Genomic DNA, 19093 nt, shown 5'->3' with positions numbered 1-19093 from the left:
TGGCATGTTCATAAAGTGGAATATAGTATATATAGCATTGGAAGGTGAATGAATATTGGAATAGTTTTCTTTAGAGAACCCATTTTCCTAGTTTTAGTCTAGAAGATGTCTTCTGATCCTGAGATCTCATTTCTTTGCTTGACACTGTATCAAAATTTTATTTCTAAAAACAAATTTAAGAAAGATGCATTTTAAAAATCAACCATGCTACCATGGTAACAATTTAAATAAGAGCTAAAAGTTAAACTCTTGAAATCATATTATGGTCTGATTATTAGTTTTGGTTTAATTTTGGTTTAAAGAAAAAATTCATGGATGGGTACATAAAGTTTCTGTTTGCTGGTAAAATTCAAATGCTATACAATCCTCTGGCTGGTCTCTTTGAATAGCAACATATTCATATATTATAGTGAGTAATTAGTGTATATCATATTACATATGTAGTAAATACCATATAATATTGTTTAGTATTAGACTATCCTTTATTTATTGTCCTTTTTGAATTTAGTTTTGAGGGTTTCCCTTCCTTAAAAGTCTGGAGTTCCCAAGTAATCAAAACTGTAACTAAAAGTATGAGACCATTAGAATCTTGTCTTGCCACCACTTTATGAGTATTTATTATTAAGAATATATGTGATCCTTACTAGTTATTTTATAATGCTCAGGGAATATATGCCCACTTTGGAGGAATTCTTTGAAGAAGCCATTGAACAGGCAGACCCGGAAAATATGGTTGAAAATGAATATAAGTAAGTAATGTTTCTCATTAGCTCATTTTAATTTTCTCCATTTTTTTTTTCTTAGGAATTGTGTGTATAGTAGAAAGCTTATTAAGAGAGGCAGTTGATAGAGTAGTGATTTTTCTCTTAGCTGAGTTTATGTTCCAAGTTCATGTTGGTACACATCCTGATTTCAAGGATTATTCCTATTAACTAAGGATGACTTAGAATCACCCTTGTTTCAAAATATAAGAAAAAAAATTCCCCAACTCCTATTTCTCTCCAACTATTAGTTCTTTTCTCTCTCTCTACCCTTTAAAGTACAGTATCGCACAGCAGCTGTAACCTATCCTGTTCCCCTCATGTAATATTTTCTTCTCTTGGCATCCATGAGAATCCAAATCCTTGGCCCTACTGTTTGCTCTTTGCCCTCTCTGCCCACTCCACCTCACATTCCATTTCAGGCGCCTCATCCTCTGCCCAAATCAAATTTTGGAGTAACATCAGGACTCGGTCTCAGCCTCTTTATCTAGAACCTTCTGGGTCACACCAGTCTCATGGCTTTAAATAGCAATTAAAGAGTAGCGAGTTAAAGGCAAGGGCACTCTTGTCAGAATGCATAGGTTCCGATCCCCTCCACCACTTACTTACGAGGCGACTAAGGCTGATTTAATAATTGAACTACTACGTCCTTTTCCTCATCTGTTAAATAGTAACAGAACCCATTTCACAAGGTTATACTGAAGATTAAATAAGACAATTTGCTTTCGACCATTCATGGCATGTAGTTAGTACTCAATATTCGTGACTAATGTGACCCTGTGACCAGTTATTAATTACTGTGACCTCTTAACTAGTCTCTCTAGCTGTGGTCAGTATTCCATGCATCAGCCAGTGATCTTTAAAACAACTGTCCAAGTCTAATCTGCTTAAAATCTTTCAGTGAGTACCTATTCCAAACTCCTTCCTAGGGCCTAAAAGACCTCCTCGGTCTGGATCACACACTCCTGTGTAGCTATGCCTCCCCTCTGCTTTAACCAGAGCAGGCCTGTTGCTCTCTGCTTCAAAGGTCTTTTCCTTTCCTGTCAGGACCTTTGCACTTCACTGTCTCACTTGCTTGAACCACTTTTCCCCAAAAGTTCCTGTGACTTTAAGTCCCTCTGGCTAGGAAGCTCCTTCCCTCCCCGGTCTCCTCTTTTGCATTAATGGTTTTTATTTAATGGCACTTACCGCTATCCAAAATTCTCATTTCTCATGTTTTTCTCATCCTTACCACTGTCTGAAATTGTCTTATACCTTGTATGTTTATCATTAATGATGCCTGCTGACACATTCCATATTACTGTGCGTCAGGTACTTTCCACAGCTACTGAGTGCCTGGCTCAAGTGTTTGTTGATTGAAAGAATATTAATTTATCACTGTTACATAAGACTAGGTGGACTCATTCCTAAAGTGATAGTTCAAATTATTATCTCCAGAGAGGGTTTTGTGGAGAATAAGAAAAATTATGTGTAGAATTGACAGTGAATTTTGCAAATGCCTCAAAAAATCAAGTTGTTTAAACAGATATGTCAGAGAGGAAGGCTCTTTAACTGTTTAGGTAAAGCCTCACAGCAGGTGTTAACTTGGAACCCGAGTCCCCAATGTATAGGGGTAGTTTTTGTTAAGTCTTTAGCGGTACCTGCACATCCTAATGGTAACCTAGGCTCATTTAGATGACCAAATAAATCTAATTGTTATTCTTTAGGGGAGGGAGAGTCTTTCAGTCCAAAACTCTAAAATGAATTTGTGGCTTGGTTTCTTCAGCAGCATTGCCTTTTTCTGGAGCATTATCTTTAGAATTTCTCTGCGGTTCCTGTCTCTCACCTGATCGTGTAACACCTTGACCATTGCTGTACTTCATTAGGGAGGAGTTGATGGATTCTATTCTCGATACCGCTATTTACTGTGTTGGCTACTGAATGTTTATTTTCTAATATTTGAGCCACACTGAGGTTGATATTGTGAATTACAGTTTAAATGTTATATAAATAGAAGCCCAAATATTCATTAAATTAGTATCAAAAGTCAATGCTGAATTTATAAAATAGTCTGAGACTCACATCTGCAGATGACATTACAAGTATGGATGTCAACTCACCAAATATAAGTATCTATTATGGATGTCTGTGTTTTCAGAGACTAGATGGATGATTCCTGTCATATACATACTGCATCCAGCCAGTACTGCACACACTTGTTGACTTGTTAAAATTAAACAAAATGTATGGAAATTTTGAAAATGTGTCTGCTGCATGTGAACCCGCCTCTTCAGACATTGTTGGTTCCTGTTACTAGTTATATGTGCATCTGTTGGTTGGTTATCAGTGGACTATATACTGAAAAGTTCTTTAGGAATAGGATTCAAATTAAGAGAATGGGACTTTGAGCTCTTAATCTTAAATATAGAATTGCACATGGCAGAACTAAGTAGAAGGGAATACAGAAATAGAAAACCATAAAATACAAGCCTGACATCTCTTTTTATAGGGCTGTGAACAATTCAAACTATGGTTGGAGAGCCCTGAGACTATTAGCACGGAGAAGTCCTCACTTCTTCCAGCCAACCAACCAGCAGTTTAAAAGTTTACCAGAATATCTTGAAAATATGGTAATAAAGCTAGCCAAGGAATTACCGGTAAGTACCATAGATTAGCTTTTCATACCCTTTAGTTGACTTCTTCTTTAAAATTGCTATTGCTATGTGAACAAAAAACCCAGTTAATCATGTAAAAACACAAGCTCCCATGTTTTAGAATGAGGGAGAAACACATTTAAATACACATTTACAGGAAATACATAAGTTGATAAACTAGTAACTGATAATTTTCTGTATAGCACGGGGCCAGGCGTGGTGGCTCACGCCTGTAATCCCAGAACTTTCTGAGGCCAAGACAGGTGGATCACAAGATCAGGAGATCAAGACCATCCTAGCCAACATGGTGAAACCCCATCTCTACTAAAATACAAAAAATTAGTCAGGCATGGTGGTGCACACCTGTAGTCCTAGCTATTCAGGAGGCTGAGTCAAGGGAATCGCTTGAACCTGGGAGGCGGAGATAGCAGTGAGCCGAGATTGTGCCACCGTACTCCAGCCTGGCAACAGAGCAAGACTCTGTCTCAAAAATAACTAAGTATGTTGAAAAATCTTTGGTGATGAAAAAGAAAAAAAATAATAAAATTCATGGTACTTTGGGTAAACTGTTAAGCACCTATACATGCAGACATGAATTTTTCCTGTTTGCCATTGCATTATATTGTCTTTTTTCAAAGAAAAAATAATCAAACTTTTAAGAACACTTGCTACTGCCTTCCTGCTTCCCAGATTGGGGGTGGGGAGTCTAAGTGGGGTCTTCCCCAGTTCACTCCTTCTGCAGGTGAAGACAGTCCCACTTAGAAACCTTACCTGACACTGTCATTTAACAATGTCAGGGGTGAAATTCTGATGCCCTGTACTTGGAATCTTACAACCATCCTTATCTAAACAGAGTACCTGCTACGTTACTTTAGAGGCTGGCATTCTTTCAAACATTCTTCTTTCTCATTTTTAGCCTCCTTCCGAAGAAATAAAAACAGGTGAGGATGAAGATGAGGAAGATAATGATGCTTTACTGAAGGAAAATGAAAGTAAGAATTGCATTTGCTTCGTTATTTTACAAAAATTGAAGAAGATTGGGGTTCTTTGTTGATAGGTACATTATTTAATTTGGTCAGCTTCTCAACGTCTCCCATTTTATCTCGACTGTTGCTTACAGTGAGGAATTTAAAACATTGCTTAGTAATCTTTAAAAATACTACATTTATGCAATAAAATTGGGAAGTAATCATGATACTTTGAAAGGGAAAGAAAATACCTTTGAAGGCAACCCATACCTCTGTTAATTATTGGTGATTGGAGGGGGAGCAGCTAATTTCAGAGAAAGCCTTCATAATTGTAACAGATGTAACAGCTTTAGCTTTGATGACTGACCATGCTTATTAAGAGTGGTGTTCAGCCGGGCGCGGTGGCTCAAGCCTGTAATCCCAGCACTTTGGGAGGCCGAGGCGGGTGGATCACGAGGTCAGGAGATCGAGATCATCCTGGTCAACATGGTGAAACCCCATCTCTACTAAAAATACAAAAAAAAAAAAAAAAATTAGCTGGGCATGGTGGCGCGTGCCTGTAATCCCAGCTACTCAGGAGGCTGAGGCAGGAGAATTGCCTGAACCCAGGAGGTGGAGGTTGCGGTGAGCCGAGATCGCGCCATTGCACTCCAGCCTGGGTAACAAGAGTGAAACTCCGTCTCAAAAAAAAAAAAAAAGTGGCGTTCAACTTACGAAAAATATTAAAAAATAATTGTTTACTTTTAAAATAAAGTCTACTAAAGGTGATTAATAATTCATTGGCCCCATAGCTTTCCATTTCTGTTGTATACTTAGAATTGCACATGTCCTTATACTTTGCACATAATTTATATTATTTTCATTTTCTAGGTCCTGATGTTCGGCGAGACAAACCTGTAACAGGAGAACAAATAGAGGTATTTGCCAACAAGCTGGGTGAACGATGGAAGATTCTGGCTCCCTACTTGGAAATGAAAGACTCAGAAATTAGGCAGATTGAGTGTGACAGTGAAGACATGAAGATGAGAGCTAAGCAGCTCCTGGTTGCTTGGCAAGATCAAGAGGGAGTTCATGCGACGCCCGAGAATCTGATTAACGCACTGAATAAGTCTGGATTAAGTGACCTTGCAGAAAGTCTAACTAATGACAATGAGACAAATAGTTAGCTTCTTTTTTTCTTTTTATTAAAACTGTGATAAGATTTTGTTACCAAGCAGCATTTGATAAGAGGTCCACTGGTTTTGGTAAACAATAAACATTTTTATAACAATTGTTGTACAGTCGGCTGGTGCTCTAAGAACAATAGAACACATATTGGCTCAAACCAGAGTTTGGGGAAGTTGGGAGGGTGGGTTGAGAAAATGACCTAAATGAAGTGACCTCAAGATCACAAAACATATTTCTGTTAAGTAGATGTATTTATAATGAAGTGAAATAAGCACTACTTAGGGATATGTTGTTTCCTATACCAAATTAGTTTCCTGTGTGCTGTTAGTAGTTACAAAATCTAGCTATCCTGAAATCCCAGAATAACACTTCCTGAAACCATATGACTGTTCTGTTCTCACTTATTCGTGCTTTCAAGCAGAGGATCAGCAAATGATGGTCTGTTCTCCCTGCTGTGAGTCTTGATCGTTAAAATTGTACTGGCACCCAGCTGTGCTCACTCATACTGTCTGTAGCTCCAGCTACACTACAACAGCAAAGCTAAGGAGCTGCAATGGACACTTGATAGCCTGCAAAGCCTGAAATCTTTACTATCTTGTCCATTACAGAAAATGTTTGCCAACTTTTTAAAAGACATGAGGTCTTAAAACCTCACTTTTCTTCTTTCTAGCCTTACAAAAACTGCCTGACCTCTCAAATCTTTTAATCACTTCAGGGATTCTTGTGACAATCATTTAAATGAGATGTATGTGAAAGCACCCTAAACACAGCAAAGCACTAGGTAGTAGCGGAAGGCGATAGTACCACCGACTTTTCCTGTTCCCCCATAAACATTTCTTTTTAGGGCTCCAAGATGAGGTCACCATTGTCTTTAATCCTGAAGAAGGGCTACTGAGTGCAGATTATTCTGTAAACGCTCTTGCTTGGGCCTAACCAACTTGTAGTCAAGCAGTGATCTAGCACAGCTCTAATGCTGAAATGGCCTCGGTGTGAGTGGCACAGCATATAAGGCACATTCAGGAATCAAGACCTTTTTTTTTTTTTTTTTTTTTTTTGCCTACTCTCCCCTTCTCAAAAAGACCTGACACAAGGCCGAATTCTAAAATATCCTATTAGTTTAAAACAACACTGGTATAATTCCCATTTCCACTTGAGAAAATTCTTTGGAATAATGCTTTTTTAGATCAAATAAAATGAAATCAAGCTTTTTATAATGATAACTATAATTTTAAAAATTCTAATATGTAGCATACAAGGCTCTACACCTCGCTCACCTGGTCTGGTGGTAGCTACAGCATCTAGTAGCTACGGTCAGAAAATCTAAATTCTAATTGTTCAATTCATGTCAATAAAATTGTTCTGACCAAATGACACAATGAATAAAAAAGACTTTGCAAAGTTACAGGCATCATACAAGTATACATGAACCATTATAATTCTTAGGGTCTCATCCTCCTTATTCTATTCTTACTCCCCTCCACAAAGTAGAAAGTATTGATTGCCAAGCCAAAGTTTAGGTGAGGAAGCTATTTACAAATAAATTTCCCTGCAATGCTTATTTTAGCCCCTAGTGTTCACAGATTATATCACATCAGATATGAAAGCAAATTGCTGTTACTTTCTATTTTTCATAGTTATCAGTGTTGTGCTCCACAGAGTATTAAAACAATATACACAAAGAAATATATGAGATGTCATGATAATCCTCAAACTTTATTATAGTCTTAACTCAAAATCAGAGCCAAACTGGCTGGCAGTCTATTCTTTATCCTTTCCTCCCTAGCAATCAGTCAAGGGTCCTGGAACAAAGATTAGTAACTAATGTATTAAAATGTAAGAAGCCTATCATATTGAAATATCTCATATGCTTGGTGTTTTCTAACATCACCTTAAAAAAATCACTAAAATTCTAAAATGTACATTAAGATTTGGGTTTTTTTGTTTTGTTTTGGAGAGTCTCTCTGACACCCAAGCTGGAATGCAGTGGCATGATCTCAGCTCACTGCAACTTCTGCCTTCCAGGTTCAAGCAATTCTCCTACCTTAGCCTCTCAAGTAGCTGGGATTACAGGTGTGCACCACCAGGCCCGGCTAATTTTGGCATTTTTAGCAGAGACGAGGTTTCACCATGTGACTGGGCTGGTCTTGATCTTAACCTCAAGTGATCTGCCCACCTCACTCCCAAAGTGCTGGGAATACAGGTGTCAGCCACTGCACCCAGCCAAGATTGGGGGAATTAAGAAAGGAAATACACAAAACACCAACTGAGCCAACGACGAATCTGACTGATAACATCACTGCATTTGGCATCCAGAGAAATCCATTACTTTTTACAACTTTGTATTTCTTTTTAAAATACAGGCAGGCAGAGAAGATAAATATTTTTAAATGGATGCTTAACAGCACAGTGTTAATAACCATCTTCAGAAATTGTACAGTATTAAACATATTTGAATCTTAAACCAAGCTCCAACACTCAGAAGACAAAAGACTTGAGGTCAAAAGCTATTAATCCCTCTTTTTTTTTTTTATTAAATGTCCCCATTTTCTAAAAATAACCAGAGCTTGTCAACATTTTCTTAAGACTGATTATTACAAAGCCATTCCAAAGTTAAATGTACAATCCACAGTACATCAGAGACACAATAATAAATGTATAATCAAATGTACTATTATTGATCACAATTTATTTTAAAGTTATGAAAAGCCAGCAACAGGCTGGACAAATACTTGATTGTGCCCATGTTTCCATGGGATGGACAGCAGCACTAGAGTTACACAATGAGGGCAACACTTCCTTTTCCACCTTCCTGGAAAAAGTTGGTTAGATAAGGCAAAGGATGGGTGGCTACAGAATGGTGGTTTGAACCATGCAAGAACAACAAATAATAGGTAATAGGTGTGCAATAAACATCTGATTGCTGAATCTTGGGTGGAAAAGCAAGGAAAATGACTACAGAAGGGAAGGGTTGAAAGGCATTTCAACTCAGAATTTTTAAAAATAATGCAAGAAATAATAAGCTTTTTAAAAATGTCTTCCTGCCACCTTCATATAGGGTGGCACAAGCCAAAGATAATTTTCTTTTCTGTAATTTTTTTAGGCTGATGCACAGAGTGGTCTGCCTCTGCCCTCTTTTGTTCCAAATGAGGGGAAGCATAAACCACCTCCGTGTCTTTTTCTTCTAAAGCTCTGGATTATAGAAATAATCAACAAATAACATTTATTTTCACATCTAAGCATAAATAACTAAAATGAAGATCACTATTCACTTTCCTCTTCCATTATTTCAACTCTGCGAGGCCCATAGAGTAGAACATAAGCGATATGCCAGTCTCCACCACCAGAAAGCCGTAAGATATCTTCTGGTGTTACGATGCTGACTTTGTCATCATCAAACTTAATCCATTCATCTAAATCACAAGGGAGAAGACGATAAATTAATGTTATGGAGGATGCTAATGAGTTCCACTGCAAAAAAGGTATCAAATCATCGGAGGCATACCACTGCTCCATCGGCCACACCAACAGTCCTCCAAGTGCGGCCCAGTGACCACACAGGCTCCAGGGCACTGCAGGGGTTCCATCAGGTTACAACCACTTCAATGACACTACTAGAGCACTGCTTACCTTTTCTACCCTTTCTCTCGAGTGTACTCTGGAATTTTCCAGAGGCTACATAATGTATGGATAGATAATGCAACAGACTGAATGCAGACCCTAACAGGAGAACCTGTCTGCCTTCTATTTAAGTCAGACAACAGAAAGACTTATAAAAATGTAAATCAGTACCGTTTCTCATTTTGTTTTTATGTTAATACATAATGGGCTATTACTATCATTTTTAAATGAACTGATTCTTTTAATTTCTCAATTTTAATTTCTAAGATAGTAAATATTAAGAGATGCAAACCTCATAAACCAAAGCTCTTTTGGGCTTCAAGAATGTAAACTGGTTTTGAGACCCAAAGTTTGAAAACCATACTGCCACACAATTTATAATCAATAAACTTAAAATAATATTGAACCACTGAAAAAAGAATACCCTTTACCTTGTTTCCTTTTCACCCATGATACATAATGTCCTGAAGAACTAGACCTTCCCTGGTGTGTTAGTACTGCTTGTAAGTCATAGTATCCACAATTATTGGAGCCAATATCTAAAGAAAGATGTAAATCCATTAATATTAAGACAATGAATAGACAGGTGCCTTCTCAAGCTAAGTAACAATCAAGAATAACTCTAAAGTGCACATTAGTGAAGTACTATATTATCAGAATCCAGTAAGATACTACTGTCCAGTCACAGTTAAGGCTTCATGATTGATGTTTTAAGAAGTAACTTACTCATAGAACTGTATGCCAACAAGAGTAATTTTACTATATGTCATATTAAGGTAAATTGTTTAAGAAACCTGACATTTTGTTTGAAAAGCAAATCGGAATAAATAAATATGAGCAAGACATAAATATTACCTTAAAAAAACATATATACAATAACTCAATTGAAATTAAAATGTTACTTACCATCAGCAAAAGAAAAGGGTTCATACTTAACTTCTTTCTGGGGACTACTCTTTTTGTCACTCTAAGGGGAAAAAATGTTTAATTTTAAATCATGATTTTGGAAGTAAAATTTGCATTCTCTGTTAAGTGTTCAATTTAATAAATATTCATTGTCTACAGTGCAAAGCACAGAGACAAAATACAGTCTACCTTTCAAATTACTAAAATGATATAACTACAGTTAAAACTGTAAACCCAGTGGTCCTACAGTTTAACAATATAAAATCTTGTTAGATGACAGTAACAGACACCCTGAATGTGATGACCAATTTTAAACCACTAAGGTGAGAGCACAGCAGTGAATGTAGCAGTACAGTTAAACAGTGCTCTAGGGCAGAAAAGGAAAACCCAATTCCCCAATTTTACCAAAATACTGTCATATCACAGAGGTGGGAGAAAAAACCAACTGCTTCTAAAACAAGAGAAATGCCGGGCGCGGTGGCTCAAGCCTGTAATCCCAGCACTTTGGGAGGCCGAAGCGGGTGGATCACGAGGTCGAGAGATCGAGACCATCCTGGTCAACATGGTGAAACCCCGTCTCTACTAAAAATACAAAAAATTAGCTGGGCATGGTGGCTTGTGCCTGTAGTCCCAGCTACTCAGGAGGCTGAGGCAGGAGAACTGCTTGAACCCAGGAGGCGGAGGTTGCGGTGAGCCGAGATGGCGCCATTGCACTCCAGCCTGGGTAACAAGAGCGAAACTCCATCTCAAAAAAAAAAAAAAAACAAGAGAAGTTAAATTTCTGCAAATTTGTATTAACTCTCCTGAGCCACGTCCACTTGCCACGTCAGCACAAATGAAGTATTTTTCAGCAAAGACTTACCTACATTAAAGAGGCATGATTTAAATTAGACAAGGACTCTTAGGAGGAACTCACTGCCTCAACTCATTTTAGCATGTAACATGAGAAAAAGAACTTATCTAGGTATACAGCACAAAGTTCTTTAAAACTATAATGGTAATGAAGACAATACCAGCTGCTTACAGACAGCTGTGACGACAAGAAGTCAAAAGATTCCACAACAAAAAAATGGCAACTAGGTTAATCATACCTTTTTTATATAGCTAATGAAACACGTACAGCAACCATTAAAAAATATATACAAAGAAATAAATTTTAAAATACTATAACATAGGATTCTAAAACACAGTTCAAATAACTCACAGGAAGACAAATAAAAAGCAAAACAGCCAAAAAGCAGAATTAAACCCTAAATGTTAATAATTGCGCTGAACATAAATAGTCTATACCAATCGCATTTAAATTTAATATAATTTAGGCTGTGCACAGTGGTTTACACCTGTAATCCCTGCACTTTGGGAGGCCAAGGTGGACGGATCACTTGAGATCAGGAGTTTGAGACCAGCCTGGCCAACATGGTAAAACCCTGTGTCTACTAAAAATACAAATATTAGCCAGGCATGGTAGCATGTGCCTGTAATCCCAGCTACTCAGGCAGCTGAGGCACAAGAATTGCTTGAACCCAGAAGACAGAGGTTACAGTGAGCCAAGATCACACCACTGCACTCCAGTCTGGGTGACAGAGCAAGACTCAGTCTCAAAAAAATAAATAAAGTAATAGAATTTAAATCAAGTAAATGTGTTCTCTCACCACAATGGCACCAAACTAGAATCCACAGAAACATAAGAGGAAAATTACTTAGACGCTTCTAAATAATCCATGGTCAAAGAAAAAGTCTCAAGAGAAATTTTTAAAAATACAAACAACAGAATGAAAATGAAAATACCATTATCAAAATTCACAGGATATAGTAAAACCACTGCTGAAAGGGAAATTTATGCCACCAGGCAAGCAGAATAAAGGAAATAAGAGTAGAAATCAATATAATTAAAAACAGAAAATAGAAAAAAATCAATGAAACAAAGCCAATTCTTTGAAAACATCTATAAAATAATCTTCAAGCAAGGGGGGAAAACACAAATTACTAGTATCAGCCATGAAACAGGATGGATCTCACTCACTATACACCCTACAGAGACATCAAAAGGATAATAAATAAATACCAGAAACAACTCTACATACAAATTTGATAAGCTTATGAAATGGATCAATTCTGGGAAAACAAATTACCAAAATAAATACAATATGAAATAGATCATTTGAATAGCCCTGTACCTATGAAGAAAATTAAATCTGAAATTTAAAAACTCCTAAAAATGTGCTTACCTATGTTTAGGCAATAGAAAAATGAATGAATGAATGAATGAATGAAATAAACAAAAGCTTCTGAAAGTAAAATCTCTAAGCACAGATTGTATCATCAATTCTACCAAATGTTTCCAAAAAAAAAAAAAAAAAACACCAATTATACATAATCTCTTCAAAAAATTAATGGATAAAAACAGCTAATAAATTCAGCAAAGTCTGGCTGGGCATGGTGGCTCACGCCTGTAATCCCAGCACTTTGGGAGGCCAAGGTGGGCAGATCACCTGAGGTCAGGAGCTCAAGACCAGTCTGGCCAACATGGTGAAACCCCCTCTCTACTAAAAATACAAAAATTACCCGAGAATAGTGGCAGGTGCCTGTAATCTCAGCTACTCGGGAGGCTGAGGCAAGAGAATCGCTTGAACCCAGGAGACAGAAATTGCAGTGAGCAGAGATGACGCCACTGCACTCCAGCCTGGGCGACTGAGCGGGACTCTGTCTCAAAAAAAAATTAAAAAGTTAGCCAGGTGTGGTGTCGCACACCTGTGATCCCAGCTACTCAGGAGGCTGAGGCAGGAGAAGTGCTTGAGCCTAGGAGGCAGAGGTTGCAGTGAGCTGAGATTGTGCTACTGCACTCCAGTCTGGGTGACAGAGCGAGATTTTGCCTCAAAAAAATAAAATAAAATAAAAACAAATTCAGCAAAGTCAAGGATTTAAGATCCATATATAAAAATTCGTTTTATTTCTAGAGGCCTTACTAGCCACTCTAGACAATGAAATTAAGAAACGAATGCCATTTACAAAAGCATCAAAAAGAATAAACAATTTAGAAATAAATTTAACCAAAAAAGTCCAAGACTTGTACACTGAAAACTATAAAATAATGTGGAAAAAAAAATTAAAAGACCTAAATGCACAGAAAGACACATGATGTTTATGGACTGTAAGACTTAATACTTTTTTTTGTTTTTTTTGAGACAGAGTTTTACTTGGTCACCCAGGCTGGAGTGCAGTGGTACCATTTTGGCTCACTATGACCTCTGCTTCCAATGCTCAAGTGATCCTCCCTCCCACCTTAGCCTCCTGAATAGCTGGGACTACAGGCACGCACCACCACGCCTGGCTAATTTTTGTATTTTTTGTAGAGACAGGGTTTCGCCATGTTGCCCAGGCTGGTCTCAAACTCCTGGACTCAAGCAATCTGCCCACCTTGGTCTCCCAAAGTGCTAAGATTAGGCTTAATACTATTAAGATGGCAATACTTTTTAATTTATCCACAGATTCAATGTAATCTCTGTCAATCTTTTTTGAAGAAATAGACAAGATGATCCTAAAATATACATGGAAATGTAAGGGACTCAGAATAGCTAAAACAACTTGCATAAAGAAGAACAAAAGTGAAGGCTGATACTTCACAATTTCAAGCCTTATTAGAAAACTACAGTAATCAAGACAGTGTGGTATTAGCATTAGGACAAACATACAGACTAATGGAATAAAATCAATAGTCTAGAAATACACTCATACATATAGATGGTCAAATTAATCTCTACAAAGGTACCAAGACCATTTGATGGGCAAAGAACAGTCTTCTTAAAAAATGGTGTTAAGACAACTGACTATTCACATGTTAACTTTTTATATATATAGTGTGAGGTGTGGGTTCAAATTCATTCTGAACCCACACCTCACACTATATAAAAAGTTAACCCTCAATGGATCAAAGACCTAAATGAAAGAACTAAAACCACAAAACTCTCAGTAAAAAACATGTACGCATAAAACTCTGTGGCCTTGGACTAGGCAATGTTGGTTTTTGTTTGTTTGTTTGTTTGTTTTTGAGATGGAATCTTGCTTTGTTGCCCAGAAATGGAGTGCAGTGGCATCATCTCAGCTCACTACAACCTCCGCCTCCCTAGTTCAAGCAATTATCCTGCCTAAGTAGCTGGGATTATAGGTGCACACCATTATACGCAGCTAATTTTTTGTATTTTTAGCAGAGACACGGTTTCACCATCTTGGCCACGCTGGTCTCAAACCCCTGACCTCAAGTGATCTGCCTGCCTTGGCCTCCCAAAGTGCTGGGATTACAGGTGAGAGCCACCAAACCAAGCCTGGCAATGCTTTCTTAGATATGACACCAACAGCATAAGCAACCAAAGAAAAAAATACATTGGATTTCATAAAAATTAAAAAAAAAAAAAAAAAACCTTTCCTCTGCTAAAGACCGTAGGTTAAGAGGATGAAAACAAAGGCTACAGACTAGGAGAAAATATTCACAAACCACATATCCAACAAAGGTCTCGAATATGGAGAACACTCAAAATTCAAGAGTGAAAAAACAAACCAATTAGAAAACAGGGAAAAGACAAGATGAAGCACTTCACAAAAGAGGATATTCAGACAGCAAATAAACACATGAAGACATGCTCAACTTCGTCAGCCACTAGGGAAGTACAAGGGCAAACACAGTATCACTATAAACATATCCACAGGCTGAAATGAAACACAGTGACGACAGCAAATGCTGGTAAGAATGCAGAGAAAGTGAATCAGTCACACCTTGCTGGTGGAAATATAAACAGTACAGCCACTCTAAAAAATATATGGCAGTTTCTTGAAAAACTAAACATGCATCTACCATGCAATCTAGCAATTGTATTCCTAGGCATTCATTCCAGAGAAATGAAATTTATGGTTACATTAAAACCTGTACATGAATGTTTACAGCAGGTTGATTCAATACAGACAAAAACTAGAAACAATCCAGATGTTCTTCAATAGGTGAATGGTGAAGTAGATTGTGTTATATTCACACCAGGGAATATTGATCAGCAATGAAATATGCACAACAACCTGGATGAATCTCCAGAGAATTATGCTCCAGTGAAAAAGGGTATATTAAAAAGTGGAAGAGTTTTTATTTCATTTGTATAATTTTTTTTTTTTTTTTTTTAGAAACAGGTTCTTGCTTTGTTATACAGGTTGGAGTGCTGTGGCACAATCATGGCTCATTACAGCATTTAATGCTTAGCCTCAAGCGATCCTTCCATCTCAGTCTCCCAAGTAACTGGGACTACTGGTGCATGCCACCACATCCATCTAACTTTTCTATTTTCATACTTCATAGAAACAGGGTTTCACTACGTTGCCCAGAACAGTCTCAAACTCCTGGCCTAAAGCAATCCTCCTGCCTCAGATTCCCAAAGTGCTGGAATTACAAGCATACGCCACCATGCCTGGCCAACTTTCTTGAAATAACAAAATTATAGAAATGAATGGGTTGGTAGTTGCCAAGAATTAAGGAAGGGGTAGGGCAGAAGAGAAATGGCCCTGTGGCAATTATGCAAGATCTTTGTGGTGATGGAAATGTACTGTATTTTGATTGTATATCAAGGTCAATATCCTTGTTGTGATATTGTATTATACTTTTGCAAGATGTTACCACTAGGGAAAATGTACTCAGGATCTCCAAAATATTTCTTATAATTACACATGACTCTACAATTACCTCAAAATAAAGTTTAATTTTTTTAATTGCTTTTAACATATGCATACAAATTATCTGGAGAGTTTAACTTAAAAACTTATTTTTAGCAGGAAATCTTTTTCATTCTGAAGAATTCAAGATATAATTCAGCTGTATCCTATCAGAACCTAAAATAATACACTTTATTAAATATAAAGTTGCTATGGTTATGATTTTAGTAGTTACAGGCATATCAGCAGCACCTATTAAAAGATATGGCACAGTTGTCACGGTGGACATAAATGAACCAATGTTCTATACCACCAACTCCATCTCAAAATGGGGATAACCCTATACCTTACAAGAAAAATAACACATACTGAAAACACTAGGTAAAATTTTATGTGAAGTACTTTGAGGAGATAAGTATAAAAGGAATATGAGCTACAGATTATGGGGAGAAAGAAAATATTAAGCTTATTCTACCAAAAAAGACTTATTTATTCTAAGTAGAGTTCCTGTTTCTCATGCTAAGATACACCTAAAGGCCGGGCCTAGTGGCTCACGCCTATGATCTCCAGCACTTTCAGAGGCCAAGGCAGGCAGATCACCTGAGCTCAGGAGTTCAAGACCAGCCTGAGCAACATGGCAAAACCCTTTCTCTACCAAAAATACAAAAAAATAGCTGGGCATAGTGGTAGATGCCTGTGGTCCCAGCTACTTGGGAGGCGAGGTACGATGATCATTTGAACCTGTGAGGCTGAGACTGCAGTGAGCCTAGGTGACAATGGGAGACCCTGTCTCAAAAAAAAAAGGGAAAATAAAATAAAACACATGCAAAACTTTAAAGACCTGCACCAATATACATAAGAGGTGTATACCTGCTAATTAATGGTAATACAGATTCAGCCATTTTTATTAATATTATACAAAGTATAGTTCTGAAGGAAAAATGAAGCAGGGAAAAAAAAGTAATTGCTGAGCATTGATGGGAGATTAAGATATTAAGAGTAGAAAGTCAGCAGTAAGAACCTACTGTATTTGGCTGATTCACTTTTTTATCTTCTAGATCCTTGAATTTGGATCGAAAAGACACCATTTTCTCCTGAAGTTCTGGTGTACACAGTTCATACATATCCAACATAAGAGGAAATTTAACATCCTACATACAAACAAACAAAAAACATGTATAAACACTTTTATTAAGATACTTAAAGTATCACACATTTGAAGTAATTCTTTCATAATTCAAATACAGTTGAAAACAAAATCTGTGAAAATCATTTGGAAATCTGCAGTTGAAAACCTCTTAAGAGTGCCTATTTTCAAGAATGATCTGGTTCTAACTTTTTTAAGGTGAGAAATTTTCAAAACATGTTTTTCCATTAAATAATCCACAAAACTAACCACAGAGGAAGTACCAAAATGTACCTGACAGAATATCTAATATTTCAGAAATATTAGATAGCTGCTGAGAAAATAATGGATCTCGCAAACTGGAATAAACTTAAGTTTGTTTGTTTTTAATTTGAAATACAACTTTACATAGAAATAATAGTGACATAGTTCAACAGCTTATAGTAATATGTATTTAAACTATACACCACTAGATACTTAAAATACATTTAACCTTCTCATACAACACTAAGTATATTGGAAAATGTACTAAGAATTTCAGCTCAAGAGGCTAACATGATAGGCCCCTTGCAGGACGCCATGGAGATTGAGATGCAGCAGAGCTACAGCCCAACAAAAATAGATTCTGAGGCTGGATACTAAATCAAGGGATTACAATTTTAGCATTCTTTGGGCACCAGTGATTTAACTCTCTCTCCTTTCACCTGAAAGAAAGGAACCACCCACAGTGCAAAGTGTTATCACTCCCTACCTCATTCCCATCCCCAAACTTACTGAATCAGGATCCCTAAAGATGAGGATGTGGTCTAGGGTACTATTTCTGGGGAATGCAGGAGAACCCTCAAGAATTATATGTGAATCTTTTGAAAAACATAATATCCTAGGCCCCACCAAAGACTTACCAGGTATTTTGGGGGTATGGGAGAAGCCAGGCGTTATGTATAATTAAAAATAAAAAAGACAACAGATAATTCTAACATATGTTCTTAGTTAAGAATCACTTGTCTACTATTAAAAACTCCCCTAAATATTTCAAAGAAAGCTTAACTATTCCTAAAGGAACAAGGAAAGCAATTGTAAGTAGCAATTACCTTCAAAGAATTATATTTCCTAAACAAAGCAAAGTTCATTACTAACCTTAAGAACTTTGGCATTTACAGATTCCTTCTCTTTATAAAAAAAACGAACCATCTGAATGGTCAAGTAAGCAGGAAGCCGGCTGATCTTGGACTGAGGAGAGAAAATGAAAAGAAATCCCATTACATCAAAATACCATATAAGTTTTAATCTTTGGTGGTAAAAATTAAGACTGAATAAAATTAGTTAACGGTAATCTTTCACTGAAGCAGAATTTGATTTCAAAAGGATTGTATAACTTACAGATTTGATGTACAAGGCATTTCTTTGCAATGTTGGAGACTGTTTGGTGATTTCTTCCTGAAGTCGCTAAAAAAGAACATAACAGAAGACCAAACATTAGTTTAAAAACTTTTATTGGCCATGCATAGTGGCTCACGCCTGTAATCCCAGCACTTCCGGAGACAGAGGCAAGCGGATCGCTTGAGGTCAGGAGTTTTGAGACCAGCCTGGCCAACACAGTGAAACTCGTCACTACTAAAAATACCAAAATTAGCTAGACATGGTGGTGTGTGCCTGTAGTCCCAGCTACTCAGGAGGCTGAGGGAGGAGAATTGCTTGAACCTGGGAGGCAGAAGTTGTAGTGAGCTGAGATACCGCCATTGCACTCCAGCCTGGTGACAGAGCGAGACTCCATCTCAAAAAAAAATTAAAAATTTTTTATTTCTGCACTAAGAAATCATACCACTAAGCCTTTTAAAAATTAGCACTACTTAATTGGCAATTTATAGCACATCAATGGATTAATACCTCTGAGAAATAATTTGATGAAATTCCCATATTGGGAAGACTTTTAGATACTGTTCAATTATTATAAGGCATCAAATAATTTACGCTGTTGTGGACTCCTCTGAGTGTAAATACTGTTTGATGTTTTTCAGTAATGGCCCAAATGATGCTTAGATTCAGAAAATTTTATAACATGAGTTTTGTCATTCCTATTTATGGATTATCAGAATATTCACCCCACAGGAAAATTAAGAGAATGCAGAAAACTCTTGTTCTTTATGTTTTATGTATATAACACAATAAGAACCAATCAATTATTGTTAAATTTGAAAAAAAGTTGTAACACAGAAAACCTCTGTT

General features: G+C 37.0%; 2 protein-coding genes across 3 annotated transcripts in view; one reads left to right on the top strand and one right to left on the bottom strand.

The window, feature by feature from the left end:
• Nucleotides 1–5632, top strand: part of THOC1 (THO complex subunit 1) — a 57716-nt gene extending 52084 nt beyond the window's left edge. The window contains exons 18-21 of the mRNA XM_003924790.4: nt 666–749; nt 3250–3397; nt 4311–4386; nt 5233–5632. Coding sequence (XP_003924839.1) covers nt 666–749; nt 3250–3397; nt 4311–4386; nt 5233–5528 — 604 coding nt within the window. The 3' untranslated portion in view covers nt 5529–5632. The remainder of the gene's footprint in view (nt 1–665; nt 750–3249; nt 3398–4310; nt 4387–5232) is intronic.
• Nucleotides 5633–8040: 2408 nt separating this feature from the next.
• USP14 (ubiquitin specific peptidase 14) overlaps nt 8041–19093 on the bottom strand; it is a 58455-nt gene continuing 47402 nt past the window's right edge. For both annotated transcript variants that reach the window (XM_074383707.1, XM_003924791.4), the window contains 6 exons: nt 18248–18313; nt 18005–18097; nt 16767–16892; nt 10054–10114; nt 9579–9686; nt 8041–8939 (listed from right to left, as the gene is read on the bottom strand). In XM_074383707.1, the coding sequence (XP_074239808.1) occupies nt 8791–8939; nt 9579–9686; nt 10054–10114; nt 16767–16892; nt 18005–18097; nt 18248–18313 (603 nt within the window). In that variant the 3' untranslated portion in view covers nt 8041–8790. The remainder of the gene's footprint in view (nt 8940–9578; nt 9687–10053; nt 10115–16766; nt 16893–18004; nt 18098–18247; nt 18314–19093) is intronic.

The sequence above is a fragment of the Saimiri boliviensis genome, chromosome 13 (genome assembly GCF_048565385.1).
Source record: "Saimiri boliviensis isolate mSaiBol1 chromosome 13, mSaiBol1.pri, whole genome shotgun sequence".
NCBI classification, from domain to species: Eukaryota; Metazoa; Chordata; class Mammalia; order Primates; family Cebidae; genus Saimiri; species Saimiri boliviensis.
Note: the sequence above shows the minus strand (reverse complement) of the source record. Positions and strands in the feature narration are given on the sequence as shown.